We start from the raw sequence: 17,447 nt of genomic DNA on the forward strand, positions 1-17,447 counted from the left end.
TTAATAGAAAACGAACTCCAAGCGCCGGCCGTAAGTGGAGATCTGTTTTAAAATAAAATCGTAACTGCCGAGAATATGATTTTTAAATCAAGAATTTTTTTTTCTGTAAAAGTTAATTTTATTAACTACTTATTGAGAGACATCGACGTTAATATATATTTGATTATATTAATATATAATATTCTAATTCTTAAAAAAAAATTTTAGCGTTACCGCAATAAAATTTAAAATGAAAGGAAGTTTATGGATATAAATTGTCTAACTCGTAAACTATTGAGTTTATGCTCATAATATAAGAGGTGTGTTTTGTAGAAAATTTAATTTTCTACTGATAATTTATTGACAATTATCTTAATTCTTAAAAGGTCACACAGAAACCGGGAGACTAGACAATTTTGAACTTCAAATTTGAATTTTTTAATTCTGGAAATTTAAAACTCGAAATATTTCAATAACTATCGAGATTTCGAAAAAACTATAGAATATCTTTTTTGTAGAGAATTTAATGCTCTACAAAAAAGGTCTCTTACAATTTTTCAAAAAACTTAATATTTGCAGAGATATTTACAAAAAACCAATCACACTTTTTTTTATTGACAAGTTTTAAATTTTAGCGGGAAAATTTTGAACTTAATTACTAAAATAAATAAGAATTTTGAAATTTTTAATTTTTTTATCGATTCTATATCAAAGTTCATTTATTTCTCAACAATTTGGTGCAAATTTTACTTGAAAATATTAAAAATTACCAAAGTTATATATATTTTTATGCAAAAAGTCATTTTTTAATTTTTTCTCAAATAGTTTTTTAAATTTAAAAATTCAAATTTATTCCGGAAGTGTGACCAATAAGAATTAAAATTAAAAGTATAAGATTTTAGGATTAATTATTTTTGTGTGTTGTTAAAAAACACAAACGCACATGATATTATTTTGACTTGACTTAATATCGTAGACTTTTAGCAATAAACTATGAATTTAAAATAAAATCGATTACTTCTCGATTAATAAATATGATAATTATAAATATAAATATAAAATACATACGTAGAGACGCGGGCGTCTCAATGATATAAATAACTATGTAGTTAAATTGTCAAAAATAAGTTGTCAAAATCAAAAATTTAAAAAAAAATCAGCTTCAATCGCCTAGCACTTCATTAATAATTAGTAAGTTCGCAGGGCAATCATTGCCAATAAAACTGCCCATCATCATAATTACAATAATTTCAGTATACAATTTTCACCTTTACAATAATAAATATTACTTTTTTTTTATTATGCGTAAGTGGAAATTTATTTATGTGACATGATGTAGAATAATTTTAAATGAGGCGCTAAAGAAAATAAAATTTCTTCCACCAAAAAAAAAAAAAAAAACAGAATTAGAAGCCGCTTACGAATAATAAAAAAAAGAATATTTATATTTCCTACAATTTCGAGACATCTTAATCGATTCTTTGAACTGATGGATTTAAATCAAACCCTGGTGGATTCAAATTACGGTCAATTAGAGTATTTGCAGTAAAATTAAGGTATTTGTCCATAAACCTGCGGTAAAATTGTGGTAATTCACCGAAAATGTGTAGATTTACTTCGAAATTAAGAAAAATGCAACAAATTGCCGTATTTTACTGCAATTTTCCCGAGAAAAACCATAAATTACCGTAACTGCGACAAATTTTCCGTATTTCGCGGTAAAAGTACAGTAATTTATTGCGTATTTGTACAAAATCTGCGGTATTTTACTGTAAGTATGTGGGTTTACTTCAAAATTAATGAAAAATGCTGCAAATCGCCGTATTTTAGTGTAATTTTCCAGAAAACCCGTAAATTACCGCAAATACTGCAAGTTTGCCGTATCAGTGCCGTATTTTGTGGTAAAAATACAAAAATTCATCATCTAGTTGTAGAAAACTTGCGGTATTTCACCGTAAACATCCAAAATTGAGAAACTTATTCCGAAAATTGCCGTATTTTACCGTAATTTTCAGATAAAAACCGTAAATTACCTCTAATACTGCAAGTTTGCCGCATCAGTGCCATATTTTGTGGTAAAAATACAAAAATTTATCTAGTTGTAGAAAACTTGCGGTATTTCACCGTAAAAATCAAAAATTAAGAAACTAATTCCGAAAATTGCCGTATTTTACCGTAAGTTTTAGATAAAGGCCGTAATTTACCGCAAATGCTGCATGAATTCCGTAATTTTCGGTAAAACTGAAGTATTTTTACCATAAATGCAGTAAAATTGCGATATTTTTTCATGTAAGTACGGATTTAATACAAAATTACAGTATTTTTACCGTGTAGTGAAGCATTTTTCTGTATTTACAATTAAAAATTCCGTAAATTGTTATAAAATTGACACATATTATCGTAATATACCGGAAAGGTCGTAAATTACCTGGATTGTGATAAATTACTGTAGAATGGGCAATTATACCGTAGCACTGTCGCATTTTCAAAGTAAAAATACGGTAATTTAAGGTAAATATCGTAATTTGCGGTGATTTGAATTCGCTAGAGAACAAGAAAAAACTAATGCACGTAAAATAGTAAACAATGTCGCTGGACGACGCAAAATATATTATTACCAATAATATTTTATTTATTATTTAACTTGATATGATAAAATGTTCACTACATTGTTCACAAATATACAAATATATATGATTATTGTCAACCATATATATTGTATTTAAACGACTATGTACTGTATATTTATAATATAATAGTAAATAGAATTAGATGAAGCACAAGGGATTTTTTGAGTTATTACTCAGTCATTTAATAAAATGATTATAATTAATTGTACAATTAACCCTTGAGCTTCTAATAAATAAAAAATATCTTTAAAAAAAATCTTTGTTTTTTATTCATGCAAATAAAATGAGTGTGAGTCTACCAGATATGAGACAATTTATAAATTATAAAGAAATAAATAAATTATTAATTTGAAAATTTTTTTATGATGCTGAAGTTAACAGACAATTTAAAATTTTTGGATTTTTTTTTTCAACGAATGAATAAAAAAAAATAAAAACTCAAAAAATGCACCTGTAGAAAATTAAAAAAACTATAAGTGCAATTTTTTTAAATATTTTTTTTTTATGATTTGCTGCTTTAAAAAAAAATTCAAAAATTATTAGACGTCGGCTAATTTCAGTATCATTCAATTTTTCTGAACTAACTTCAATGTTTTTTAATTTTCTAAGTATGAACTTATTAATTTTTACTCTACACTCGATTTTTTTATTCAAAAATTGTCAATTGTCAGCTAAAATTCACCATGCAAATAAATACCATGACTGAAGTTCGCCGACGTCCAATAATTTTTTTGATTTTTTTTTAAACAAATAAAAAAAAAATTTGAAGAAATCGCGCCTATAAATTTAAATTTTTGTACATGTCCTTTTTTTCTTTTTTTCAAATTTAATTTAAAAAAAAATCAAAAAATTTTTAATTGTCTGCTAACTTCAGGCTCGTATAAATACCTTGTATTTTCTTCTTCTTCTCCATATTAATAATTAATTATTAATTAATTCATTATTTTCAACTGTCTTCTGAACTCCGAGGGTTCAAATTATTTGTAAAGGTCACGAATTTTAAAAACATTTTACTTTTATCTCAGGTTCAGATTTTAAATACTAAACTTTTTTTTTTTATAATAAAAAAATGACGGACGGACGTTACTAAAGTCGAGCTTGGACAAAAAAAACTAATTTTTTTTGTCAACAGCAAACTTGGCAGCGCCCCCTCGCGCCTCTCAATTTTTAAATCTGACCAATGACACTTTTTTATATGATCCTGAAGTTAGCAGACAATTAAGAATTTTTTTTTCAACAATGAATTAAAAAAAAAATAATAATAAAAATATGCACATGTAGAAAATTTTAAAAACTAAAGGTGCAATTTTTAAAAATATTTTTTTTTTATAATTCATCAATTTGTTGAGAATTCAAAAATTATTTGACGTCTGGTAAATTCAGTATCATTTTTTTATGAGGTACCAAACTTTGCTCGAATTCAAGGATAATTTTCATGAGTGTGATTTTTATCCCCACTATATCGACTTACTCTTCCTTCGGTCGATGTGTGTATCTATAATATACACGCACGCGTGCTATAACAGAAATGAAAATATCGATTAAGTACATAAATTTCAAATAATTACCAAAACATAAATATAAATATAAGAAACTTAAAGGTAACGGAAAATTAATTTAATTTACCTGTTAATTCATTAATTTTGTAAATATTTTTTAAAAATTCAATCAACTAGCAGCTGCTACACTCACACTTATAAATTATTAAATTTCAATTTTGAAATTTCGCGCCGTTGGCGCTACTGCGCGTTGCTATATTCAACGTTCAAATTTTTGCTAAAGTGGGGGGCTCGATCAATCGCAAAATCGATTGCTGTGTATCAACTGACGGTTCGATAGCGGCAGTTAGTATCATCGAAAATGACAGTAGTAGTCCAGGTCCTTCTTTACATTTGAATTTTGACGCCATTGCAGTTAAGTCGCGTAAAATTGTGCAGTGATTGTAAAATTTATCTTTTATTAATTTAAATTGTCCAAAGTATCTGTGGTGTAGTTAAGTATTTAGTGCTAGTGTAAAGTGTTAAGTGTTCGTTCGAGTGTAAAGTGTTGCTGATAGCTGATGCTGATGTCTTCCAAGTTCCTGAGCAAACTCATCTGGCATCGTCTGGTGGGAAATAGCAGTCAAGTGACGTTTTTTAGCTGGAATACACTTGGAGCAATTTAATTCAAATCTCCAAGTGTATTAGGACACCCTTCTGCGCATTATTTCCCCACCAAGGTTTGTTCAAACACTCAAGTGTTTTTTTTTTTTTTTTTTTTTTTTTCAATTTTTTGAATATTTTTCAATCATATTCTGCCGCCATTTTATTTTGACAATAATAGACAATTATCGATTTTTTTCTTCAATAAATCAATTACAAAAAAAAAAAAAATAAAAAAATACACGTGTAGAAAATTAAAAAAACTATAAGTGCAATTTTTTTGAATATTTTTTTTTTGAAAAAATTTCTAGGAAAATTTTTAGCGGGTAAATAAAAAACAAATTTTAAATGATTTATTATTTTTTTTTTTATTAAATTCTATTTTCTTCCGCGATTTATACAATTTTTATATATATACCTCAAATATATATACATATATAACATATTATTTGAAGCAATTACTTGAGTGATTGCGCCCAAGTTCGATTTGTGCTTAATTATAATTATTTTTTTTTTTTGATAAGTAAAAAAAAAATTAGTTAATCAATTAATTAATTTATTAATAAATAAATTAATTAAAATATTAAGCGACGCCAATATTCGACTCGATATATTTATAATTTAATATTCAAAATTCCAAGGCATTTTATTTTTTACACGGAATCGAGCGGGACGTCATCACTTATAAAAATTACTTAACACTAATTTAAATCGGAAGATTTTATTGAGACAATTTTAAATTTAAGAGAACAATTATCGTAGAGCACTCAATGCTTATTATTATTATTGTAATTATTATTATTAATTAATAACAATTAATTTACAAAGCTATTTTTTACATGCATACATTCTTATCTCTAATTCAAATTAACACTTTGATTCGCAATATTTTTAATTATCGAAAATTTATAGACATTAGTGAAAATTTTATTATCAAATATAAATAAATTATTATTATTTATTATTTATTATTACTTTTATAATATTGATAGCCAGTTAAGTCTAAATTATAGTATTTTTATGAACATTATTTATTTTTAAATAAAACTAAAATTATCAAAGCTCATTAATTTTTAACTGCTTTTCTAAAAAAAATTATTTACTAGCTAACCCGTGAAAAAAAAGTTGCTTTCAAAAATTTTACAAAAAAGTTCATGATCATGAACTTTGAAATTGGAGACAATTTTGAATTTAAAATTGAATATTTTTTGAATTTAAAAAAAAATCAAAAGTAAAAAAAATTCTACTCGCCTCAAGAAATTTTTTGTATTAGAATTTAAAATCAGAAAATTTTGTTGTATTAAAAAAAAATTTCCTTTAATCAAGAAAGAATTTTTCCTTGAGTCAAAAAAAAAATTTTCTTTGAGTTAAGAATAAATTTCCTTGAGTCAAGAAAAAATTACTTGAATCATGAAAAAAATTCTTGAATTAAGAAAAAAAATTTCTTTGAGTCAAGAATAAATTTCCTGGAGTAAAAAAAAATTTCTTGAATCATGAAAAAAATTTCTTTAGTCAAGGAAAAATTTTTGTGCTTCAATTTATAATGCAAAATATTTTTTACACCAAGAAATCTTTTTTTTTTGTGCAGACCTTGAGTTCTTGAAAAAAAATTCAAGAAAAGTTCATTACTTATTTATTTTTTTCAAACCAACAAAATTTTCCCCGAACTTTATCGACTCAAAAAATTCAAAAAAACTTTCTGTTAAAAACTTTTTTTACTCTTCGTTTTCCAAATTCAAAAAAAGATCTCAAAATTCAGATTCGTCTCAATTTTTGAAATTTATAATCATGAATTTTTTTTGAAAAATTTTAACATTTTTTTTCCGGGAAATTAATTTAACTACACGCTTAATTAAATTCAATTTACATTAAAACTATCAACTTTACAGATATAATTATAAGAACCTTTTTTACAGAGATTTAAATCCCCAATAATTTTTGTTCGATGCATTTTTCCGTAGCATCAATAGTTTTTACACAATTTCATAATAAATCTCATGCGCTCTCAAATTTTTCCAATTGCTTTAAAAATAAATAATTTAATTAATACCTCAATTTATCTAACACAGTTAATCATTATTAATTATTACATACTAATTAACTAATACTTATTTAATTTATTTAAATAGTAAATAAATAAAAAATTTTTTTTTATTTTTTTTTTTTTTAATGTCTATTAAAAATATTGTTTTTTTTTTTCTTTTTATATTAATTTAATACTTCTCTTACGATATTAATTTTCGAATGGCATTCACAATTAATTTCAAAATTATTAACATGTGTAAAACAATATTTATAAAATAAATTTACTTAATATACGAAAATTACAAAACTTTTTAAAAATAATATTTTCCAAATTTCATTAGAAATCGAATTAAAAAAAAAATTTGTTTTTGAATTAATTAATTATCATTTATTACATTTGTTTCATCTTTAATTTTAATTAATTTTTAAAATTACAATTATTATTTTATTGTAATGCTCAACATCACTTTATATTATTTACTGTACGTTCAACAATTACTTTTTTTTTATTAATTAATTTATTAATTTTCAATTTTTCGCATTTGTTTTAAATCTAAAGCCGAAAATCAGTCTTTTTATTAATTAATAAATTAATTAATTAATTAATTAATTAATCAAGTTGAACTATACATTTTTAATAGATCACTTTATTTTTTTTTTAATAAACTTTACAAAAAAAAAGGAACAAATGTTTAAAAAAAAAAAATTCATTAAATAAATAAACGAAAAAAAATTGTAAAGTAAAACTTGTTCCCTTTTTTTTTAATTAATTAGTTAATTAATACACAAATTTTTATAGTAGTTTTTTTATTATACAGGCACTCTATCTGCGGAAGTATTTGTTATCTAAGTACTGTCATAATAATAAAAAAAAAAAAAATAATAATAATAAGAAATAAAATTTTTTTAAATTATGATTGTTAATTTTTTAAAGTGATTATTAATAAGTGATTAATAATAAAATTAATCTCAATTGGAATTCGAAAAATAAAAAATACTATTTTGTAATAGAATTAACTTAATTAAATATAAAGTTTACCGTGATGACCAATCAATAATACATTAGAAAGGGGAGGCATCAGTTGCCTGCATTGTTTTTGCTGAATGTGTCAAATGCCTACAATATATTTACGTACATTGGAAATTCTTACGGCTACTAAAATTTATTCTAGTTCTATTGCCTATGGAAATATTAAATATGTAATTTAATTGCGAAAAAAATAATTGCAGTTCTATTGCCTGGAAAAATAATTCATGATATTTGATTGATTGCTATTTAATTGTGAACCCAATCAAAGAAATTTCTAATTAATGTAGATGCTCCTGATTTTCCTGAGAAAATCTTGTACTTGAGGAGAAATGATCAACAAAGACCGATCACTTGATAAAAAAAAGACGATTGATTTGTAAAATATGAGAACCGCGGTAGTCTTGACAAAAGTATAACTCGCCCGGTCCATAATAAGACACTGGGTTGAATCTCATAGTCGACTTAGGGAATCACCTGATCAGCTCACTAATTTCTGATAGAAAACTCTGTCAAGTTTTACAGTTGCTATTGTCAAGACTACCGAGGTTCTGATATTTTTCAGACCAGCTGCGTTGTTTTTATCAAGTGATCGGTCTTTAACGTTGATCATTTCTCCTCAACAAGTACAAGATTTTCTCAGCAAATAAATCAGAAGCTTGTCTACATTAATTATGAATTTCTTTGATTGGGTTCACAATTAAATAGCAATCAATCAAACATCATGAATTATTTTTCTAGGCAATAGAACTGCAATTATTTTTTTCGCAATTAAATTACATATTTTATATTTCCATAGGCAATAGAACCGTAGAATAAATTTTAGCAGCCGAAAAGTAAAAATTCCCAATGTACGAAAAAATATTGTAGGCAACTAATGCCTTTCCTTTTAAAAATACAAGTCAATACATTATGCATTTTTCTTTTGCTTTTTGTTTTGTCGAATTAGATTTTATTTATGAACATGCGAGATTATTAATTCCGACTAGCTGCACGTTCGATAGAAAAAAATTTTTTTTTTATAAGTAGTAATACTTTTTTGATATATTTCATTTTTATTAACAATTTTAATAAACGATTAAATTAATTTCATTTGTATCATATATATTAAAATGATTGTGCATAAAGTTTACAATTAAAAATTTTTATAAATTAATTTTAAAGAATTTGCGAATAAAATTTTAATTAAATAATTATATTTTATTTTAATTATTCGAAATTTTTATGTTTGTCAGTTTTCGAATTTTTCACAAATTTTGAGTATTTAATTTTTTATTTCCACATTTTTCAAAACTCCAAATTATAAAATCTTCAAATTTTGAGCATTTAATTTTAAATTTCAAAAAAATAATTCAAATTACTCGCTTCGAATTTCCACTAAATAATTTTCAAAATTTCAAACCCGTTCCCGCTCAAACTCCATTTTAAATTTCAAATTTCCCCCAATAATTTATACAATTTTTTTTACAATAATTTACAGTCAATTCGAAAACTTACAATTATAAAATTAAAAAATAGCTTTCAAATTATTCGCATATTCCCACTAAATATAAATTCCCAAAAAATATTACTGCCCAAAAAAAAAAAAATTTTTCCATATGAAATGAATATGAAAAATAAACAGAAAAAAAACGTACAATAAAATAAGCACCTTAATGAATAATTATTACTACCAATTAACAACATAAATAATATTTATGTATTATCTGTAATTATTTCATCATTACTCGAATCTTTCCCTGAATTACTTTTTATCTGTTGGTTTAATTCTCCATCTAAATTTTCTATGTTATAATTTTCCTTTGGTGTGAAATTTATCGGATTTTTTTCAACTTGATCATCACTAATTTTTTTTCTTTTCCCGCCATCATCAGCATGATCATTTGCCTCATTATTTTTTCTTTTACGTTCGTCATCGGTCTTAGTGACGTCATTGCAGTCACTGGTTTGTTGCTGGACAGTTAAATTATCATAAATTTTAATGTTTTGATTACTGACAGTACCGACATCAACGTAACACATTTTTTCGGGTTCAAATGCCGACTGACTGTTGTCGTTATGACTCGGGGTGTCGTAGCACGGAGTCGAACTCGGCGCGTAAACGTTTTCTAATTGATCGTAGTGACTACTCATTGATTCGCTGCTACGTTGACTTAAATTAGATAAATTACCGCATAGTTTACTCGCTGGGCTCTTAATTATGGGAAACAAATCGCGCTCGAATGCCCGGATTTCGGAATCTTTTTTTTCTTGGGCGCGCGCTACGAAACGGGTTATTGTTGATGATGGTGCTGCTATTGTACGTGACGCGGGACTCGTTCCTGCTTTGGTGAACAATTGAATTGGCCGTTGGAAACCTTTTGACGGGTGAGGTGGAATTGACACGACTTCGCACTGAGTGAATCCAACCTCTGGTGATATCAGATACTGGGTGAATTTTTGGGGAAAAAATTCTATACTGTGGTAATTTCGGTAAATCCGTTCCTAAAAAAATTATATTTTAATTATTAGTTTTTTAAAGTATATGGTGTTAAAAATATTTTAAGCGGATGTTAAACTAAAAGCTGATAGTAATTAAGGCTGAGGATTTTTTTTTAATTAGTAATCTAATAAATTAATTAGTAGTACTTACGGTTAGTCCTTTTTTCTTGCCGTAACTTGGCCAATTTTGTGCTTCTAATACTAATACCCCACCGGGACGTAACTGAGCGTGCATGCGCTTGAATGCCTGCTTCAATCCCGAATCACCGTGATTTAAATGAATCCATTTAGTGATTGAGAGACAGAGAATTGTATCGAATTGTGGCTGCTCTGATTTCAATAGGGAATCATCTTCTAGTACATAGTTACCCTGAAAAAATAATAATAATCAATAACTCAATTATTTTAAAAATTTATTTAACACCTGATGTCATTTACATCATTCGCGGCCCGATATCTCATCACCTCTTGAGTTACAAAAAAAAGTAAAGAATACAAATTTGTACAGAATAAAATTCTACATAAAATTGATCTTTTACTAAAAATCGATAAAGCCAATAGTTTTTGAGATATCGATCGTCATTCAAAATTTTGTCGCGCGGTATTTTCTATGTTGCGCCTTTTCGGACATTTATTCAATTTTTTGACTTTAAAACAACAGATACGACAATTTTTAACAGGAACAATTTTGTTCAGAATTAAATTTCCTACAAAAAAGTATTCTTACAAAAAAGTCATAAAGTCGATAGTTTTCGAGATATCGATAGTCATTTAAAATTTTTTCGCGTAGTATTTTTCATACCCCGGTACTTCAGACAATTATTCAATTTTGTGACTTAAAAACAACAGATATAACAATTTTTTACATAAACAATTTTGTTCAGAATTAAATTTCTTACAAAAAAGTATTCTTACAAAAAAGTCATAAAGTCAATAGTTTCCGAAATAATCCAGTTTTTAGCTCCCGTTTATCAAATTTACTCCAAAAAAAGCTGAAAAATAATTCATAATCATCTCAATTAATTAAAAAAAAAAAAATAATTACCTGGACAAATGTAACATTATACGGAAATCCTTTATGGTTTTTATTTTTGGTGAAGCCCGGTACATCAATAGGCCCGTAATTAATTGGCATAGACATCGGGAAGAAACTAGAATCGCAGTCATTAGTTGCGTTGCCATTGTCATCATTGCTAGCCGGTGATCTCACACAATTAACATAATGTTTTATGTTACTTCTCGCAATACCAATCAACTTTCGATCAATATCAATGCCAGTGACACTGCGGGCCGCTAAATCTCGTGCCACTGATAGCGTAATATGTCCGATGTTGCACCCAATGTCAAGAATATCTTTGTTGTAAAACAATTCTTTGCGTTGCGCGAAAACTGTCAGTCGCGGGTCTATTTCATGATGCGGATTGCGATATCCATAGTAACGGTCATAATTGCCGTACTGATAACGCGAGTTTTTCTCGCGGAATTTCGGAATAATCAATCCCGTCTGTGATCCTTTTTTCTTCTTGTCCTGATTGGGTCTATGCGGCGGTCTCGTTTTCCAAGCGCCCGGTTGCGGTATAACTGGACTTACTATTTTATCTTTAATATCCAATTTGCGTACTCGTTTATCTTTAGTTTCTATTTCTAGTCCTTTTAATCGCAACTTATTTTTATCTTTTTGAGGACTCGGTGCTTCAACTTTTGTTTCTTTATCTTTCGAATCCTTGTCTTTAATTTGCTGCTGCTGCGGTTGATTAACTTTGGAGTCTTTGACCTGTTGATTTAGCAACTGCGGCTGCGGTATTTTAATTTCTGTATCTTTGACAGATTGCTGGGGTGTAGGTGTAGGTGTCATTTCAGCAACTGGAGACGATGGCAATGACGTAACTGGTGAGGAAGCTGGGTCTGCTTCAGGAAACTCTGGTTCAGTTGAAATAATTTCTGTCAGTTCGTCTTCCATTGAAGATACTACTGAGCAAGTTCTCGATAACAAAGCTGGTGGTATTTCCGGTATTTCTGATGATAGTTCCGGAGTACTTAACGTTATTGCTGGTACTGTTGGTGGCTCTGATGATGATGATGTTGATGATGAGGATGATGATACGCGAAATTTTTGTGATTCTATTGGTGGCAGTAAAAATATTTCATCGGATTTAACTTCTGTTGTTTCGCTGCCGCTGTGGCTGACGTCTTCTTTACCAGAACCCGAGGACGCGCGTTTGCGCTTACGGTTGCGCCGCTTTGAAAATTTTTTTGTTGGAGAAATTAATTGTTTTTCGTACTCATCATCATTGCAGTTACTTAGACTAAGTGGATCGTTTATATTTGGCGGTATTATTACTTCAATTATACCTTTGCGGTGTTTTGGTGTAGGCAATGGACTTGATTTAGGTGTGACAGCATTCATAGCCCGGTTTATTTCCTCATCTTGCATACTATTTAAATTTAGTGGATCGCAAATATTACCGCCTAGTAAAAATTTTGTTGGTGGAATTATTCCTCCCTCTTTTTTACGCCTCTTGTATGGGGGAAAAAATTTATTTGCATTACCGCCGGTAAAACTTTGCAGCCGTTTACGAGAAAATTTAAAATGCCGTGATTGATTAAACATTTTGCGGGTTTTCTCATTTTCTTTTTTTCCCACGTGACCGACTTTTGAAGTGCGATCTACTTGAGCTGATGACATTTTTTTTTATTGCTTTGTTTTATCTGAAAAAAATAAAAATACTTCAATGATATTGACAAATAATTAATTTTATCATTTAAAAATTTCAATATTTTTAAATTTATTTATGAAATTTATTTTTCATTAATTTAATTGTCAATTACAAGTTTTTAATTAATTACCAAAATTACTGTAATTAATTATTTTTGTAATTCAAAATTTGCACACGCACCAGTACTAGAAATTTCCAAAATTTTAAATAAAAGCGGAAGTCTCATTAATTTGAATTTTTTCAAATTTCATATTTTTAATTCTTTTTATTAATTACTTTTAATTACTGTAATTATTTCTTTATTTAAAATTTACATACGAGCCAGTACTAGAAATTTTCAAAATTTAAAAAAAAAGGGGGGAAGTCGCATTAATTTGAATTTGTCCAAATTTCAAATTTTGATACTTTTTATTAATTACCTAAAATTACTGTAATTATTTTTGTATATAAAATTTGGACATGCGCCAGCCCTAAAAATTTTCAAAATTCCAAAAAAAAGAAAGGGGGGGAAATCTGAACAATTTGAATTTAAAAAATAAAAATCTTAAATTTTTCCAATAAATTACAAAAAAATCTAGTAAAATAATTATTAAAATCATTTAAAAAATATATATAAAACTATATAGTGATATATTTTTATTATCTAAAATATTTATCACCACGTGGACTGAATAAATAAAAAAAAAATAAAAAAACAAGTCTTAAACATCTTGCGGAAAATAAATAAATTATGATTGTGATAATAAAAATTTTTAAATGATAAACAATAAAAAATAATGACAATAGTAAATTAATAGAATATTGAATAGTAAATTAAAAAAAAAAAAAAAAAAAAAAAAAAAAAAAAAACAATGATAGTAAACTCGCGATAGGCGATAAATTATAATAAAAATAATATGAGCAAGAGTAAGTTGGGTGATGAATAACATTGATGTTGATGAAGATGTTAATTTTATGTTAAATTATCGTTCCCGCGTTAGCACATGCGCACTCAGTAGTTTATACAGTCCGAAAGCGGATGGTAAGTAATGCCTAGATGTTAAATTTCTTAATTAATAACTTTATATGTCTATTTTGATATATTACATACCTTTTAATTATTGTACGTCGAATGCACTTGATTGTTTGTCCACTCGATAACTTTATTAAGCACAATAATGCGCCATTACTGGTTAATATGTGACGCAGAGAGATCAAACGACGATGTGCGACCATCAACGATGGCGAATAGTTGCTTGAGATATAATTCACTTGCCTGCTATACTATTTCTCCACCATTTTCCATGTGGGTAGCGCTCGTGTACTCGACACTAAATTATTCGGGTGTTTTCGTATGTTTCCGAGTTCCCGCTAAATTTTAGTAAATCAAAAAAAATTTCGGTTTTTTATTTTATTTTCGGGGGTAAAAGTTAAATTATTATGATACTTAAGTTAGCAGACGTGATAATTTTTAAATATTTTAAAAAATAGCAAATTTAAAAAAAAAAAACAATATTTTTAAAAAATGCACTTGTAGTTTTTTTAATTTTCTACATGTGCATATTTTTTTTTTTTAATTGTTTAAAAAAAATGAGAATTCTTAATTGGCTAACTTCGGAATCATAAATTATTACTTGAAGTTAACAGACAATGAACAATTTTTTGATTTTTTTTTGTTTTAATAAGTTAGTGACAAAAAAAAACTAAAAATATGCACTTGTAGGAAATCTAAAGAACTATAAGTGCAATTTTTTTGAATATTTTTTTTTTTGAACTATCGTTTAAAAAAACATCCAAAAATTATTAAACGTCGGCTAAATTCAGTACTGTAATAAAATTATTTGTTTAAATTTTATTTTCAGGGAAAAAAAAAATTAATGCTTGGAAATTTAATTTCAGGTGTAAAAAATAAAATTTTTAATTTGGGAAAATAAGGATTTTTTAATTAATTTTCAAAATTTGAATTTTAAAATATTTTAGGTGTCAGAAAAAAGTGACATTGATTTTTTGTAAATATCTAAGTAAATATTGAGTTAATCAAAAAATTGTAAGACACCTTTTTTGTAGATTTTTAAATTCTGTACAAAAAAGGTATCTTGTGTTTTTTTTTAAAATTGAATAGGTATTGAGATATGAGAAGTTTAAAATCATCTGTGGCCATTGGGATCTTATGTATTTAAATCGGGTTTAAATAAATTTTACTCGTATAAATTTATTATTAATTCTGTAAAAATTTCAGTCTTTTAAAATTTGAAATTTTAATAAAATAAAAAAATTATTAAATCATAATTATTTAGGATCAGTTTTTTAAATCGGGCTTAAATTAATATTACTAGTATATCTACATTGATAATATATAGATATACTGGCAATAATAATTTAAACCTGGATTAAAAATAAACCCGGTTTGAAAACCCTGCCCTTAATAAATTAATAGAAATAAAACCCATTGTTCATCTGTTTTAAATTAATGAGCCCGAAATTTGTGTGATTGGTGTCCGCACATCAATAGCACGAAATTAGCAGCATTTAAAATGAAATAAATAAAAAATAAATTACATCGCGATTTAAATTATAACATGTCAGTTTAGTTGAGTTTACGCGTCTTTTGTGCTTTCCGTAATTTAGGATTAGGCAATAATTGGTAATTAAATAGTCAATTAAATACCATTAAAGTAATAGTAGATATAAAAATATAAAATAAAAAAAAGTACTCGTGATAAAAGTTATCAACAATAATGGCTGAAAAATTATCATCATACTTTGAAAATAATAATAACAGCTCATTTAAAATTTTTGAATGCTGTAATTTAGATAATAATAATCAAACTCCCAGAAGTTCACGTCGTGTCCAGAAGAAATTATTTCCTACCGATTTAAATGATAGAGTCATTGAACAAGTAAATTATTTATTACCAAGTATTTATTATTTTTAAAATTTAGACTAAATCCGGAGTAAAAGTCATTCAAACGGAAGTTTATTTTAATTTTAAAACTCTAGTTCGGAGTAAAATTCATTTCAAAAAATTTATTTTATTATTGACTCAGAGTCAAAATGAATACGGATTTAAATAAAATCCAGTTTAGTCCGAAAGTCAATTCAAATTTATTCAAAATCCATAATTACTCTGAATTATGATCCTGAAGTTAGCAGACTAAAATTTTTGGATTTGTTTTTTCAGCAAATAAATTACAAAAAAAAAAAACCAAAAAAATGCACATGTAGAAAATTAAAAAAGCTACAGGTGCAATTTTTCAAAACTTTTTTATTTTTACAATTTCTCATTTTTTAAAAAATTAAAGACTCATCAGACGTCGGCTAACTTCAAAATCATTTCAAATTGACTCCCAATTTTTAAGTGAATTTAAATATAAGTAAAAATTTTTAGGTAACTGTGCGAAGTGAAAAGTGCGTAACAAGATGTTCATTAAATATAAACTGCGTAAAAACTCCACCGATGATAAAATCTCCATATCATCAACCATCAGCTCCGACAAAACCGCGCCGATTTACCGACAAATCAGATCTGAAACCAAAGAAATTGATTTTTAAAGACATCGAGGAACCAGAATCTGATCCAATCGAGCAGCCATCAGCGATTGGGATTAAATCTGATGACAAAGTCCTGCAGGAAAAGCAGCCGTATTTTTCCAGAGGACCAACGTCAACATCGACATCAAATAAAAACAATGAGCGTTTTAAAATGAAGCGGAAAAATATAAACGACAATAAAGAAAATAATATCGAGTTTCATTATCAGGATAATAAAAATTTAAATACAAATAACAATAAAAGTTCAATTAAAAAAGGATCGACATCCTTGACCCAAAAAAATTCAAACGGCAAAGTCGGACTCAAACATTTAAGAGTATAATGGATTTATTTACTTTTTTCTTTTTCTTCGCGTAAGAAATTTAATTGTCTTCATTTATTTATCGTGTTAATTAATTATAAAGTTTAATAACAGTAAATTTATTAACAAATAAAATTATGTTTAGTTACTTTACGGTCAAGTAGGTTTTAAATTTCTATTATTGAACTTTAATCATGAATAAATAATTTATTCTACAGATTAATTGTTCTTTTTATTTTACTACTATATATTTTTATTTTTTTTTATGTAACCTAATTACGTGTTATTGCTATGCGTTGGTATGATAAAAATAACCTACAAAAAAAAATAAAAATGTAAGAAAAAAAAAACATTGATTGCAAAAAAGAGAACGCGCGCACGTGGCGCCAATCGATAAAAAAAAAATTTATTTAAATTTTTTAGCGACAATCGGTAAATGTCACTTCTACTTTAGTGACTTTTTTTTGTTGGTGATAATATAGTTTTCTTGTTTTGAATTTAATGATAAGGTACTTATTTAACGCGAGACTGCGTTTTTATGTTTATTTTTGTCTTCATAATATATGATGGGTCAATTATTGATATTTATATTGCGTTACTAATTACAAAATGAC

At 26.6% G+C, this 17,447-nt stretch overlaps 2 protein-coding genes across 2 annotated transcripts; one reads left to right on the plus strand and one right to left on the minus strand.

Annotated features, from left to right (window-relative positions):
* Positions 1-9,390: 9,390 nt before the first annotated feature.
* Positions 9,391-14,280, minus strand: LOC103570141 (7SK snRNA methylphosphate capping enzyme). The gene is made up of 4 exons (XM_008547759.2): positions 14,091-14,280; positions 11,329-12,992; positions 10,435-10,653; positions 9,391-10,286 (listed from the first exon to the last, which is right to left on the minus strand). Exons 2-4 carry the CDS (start codon positions 12,967-12,969, stop codon positions 9,498-9,500), a joined length of 2,649 nt encoding a protein of 882 aa, XP_008545981.1. The 5' UTR covers positions 12,970-12,992; positions 14,091-14,280; the 3' UTR covers positions 9,391-9,497.
* On the plus strand, positions 13,919-16,982 carry LOC103570151 (probable protein phosphatase DDB_G0282105). Its single transcript, XM_053741730.1, has 3 exons — positions 13,919-14,021; positions 15,794-15,879; positions 16,369-16,982. The coding sequence occupies exons 1-3, from the start codon at positions 13,919-13,921 to the stop codon at positions 16,852-16,854; spliced, it is 675 nt and encodes a 224-aa protein (XP_053597705.1). The 3' UTR covers positions 16,855-16,982.
* The last annotated feature ends 465 nt before the right edge of the window (positions 16,983-17,447 follow it).

The sequence above is a fragment of the Microplitis demolitor genome, chromosome 9, assembly GCF_026212275.2.
Source record: "Microplitis demolitor isolate Queensland-Clemson2020A chromosome 9, iyMicDemo2.1a, whole genome shotgun sequence".
NCBI classification, from domain to species: domain Eukaryota; kingdom Metazoa; phylum Arthropoda; class Insecta; order Hymenoptera; family Braconidae; genus Microplitis; species Microplitis demolitor.

What these genes read in the sequence shown, in the direction of transcription:
- LOC103570141 (XM_008547759.2), bottom strand. Translation starts at nt 12,969, where the DNA reads ATGTCATCAGCTCAAGTAGATCGCACTTCAAAAGTCGGTCACGTGGGA. An exon ending in ATAATGTTACATTTGTCCAG is followed by an intron (nt 10,654 to 11,328) that starts GTAATTATTTTT and finishes TTATTTTTTCAG; the next exon opens with GGTAACTATGTACTAGAAGA. An exon ending in GCAAGAAAAAAGGACTAACC is followed by an intron (nt 10,287 to 10,434) that starts GTAAGTACTACT and finishes TAATTTTTTTAG; the next exon opens with GAACGGATTTACCGAAATTA.
- LOC103570151 (XM_053741730.1), top strand. Translation starts at nt 13,919, where the DNA reads ATGAATAACATTGATGTTGATGAAGATGTTAATTTTATGTTAAATTAT. An exon ending in ATACAGTCCGAAAGCGGATG is followed by an intron (nt 14,022 to 15,793) that starts GTAAGTAATGCC and finishes GCTGTAATTTAG; the next exon opens with ATAATAATAATCAAACTCCC. An exon ending in ATGATAGAGTCATTGAACAA is followed by an intron (nt 15,880 to 16,368) that starts GTAAATTATTTA and finishes AAAAATTTTTAG; the next exon opens with GTAACTGTGCGAAGTGAAAA.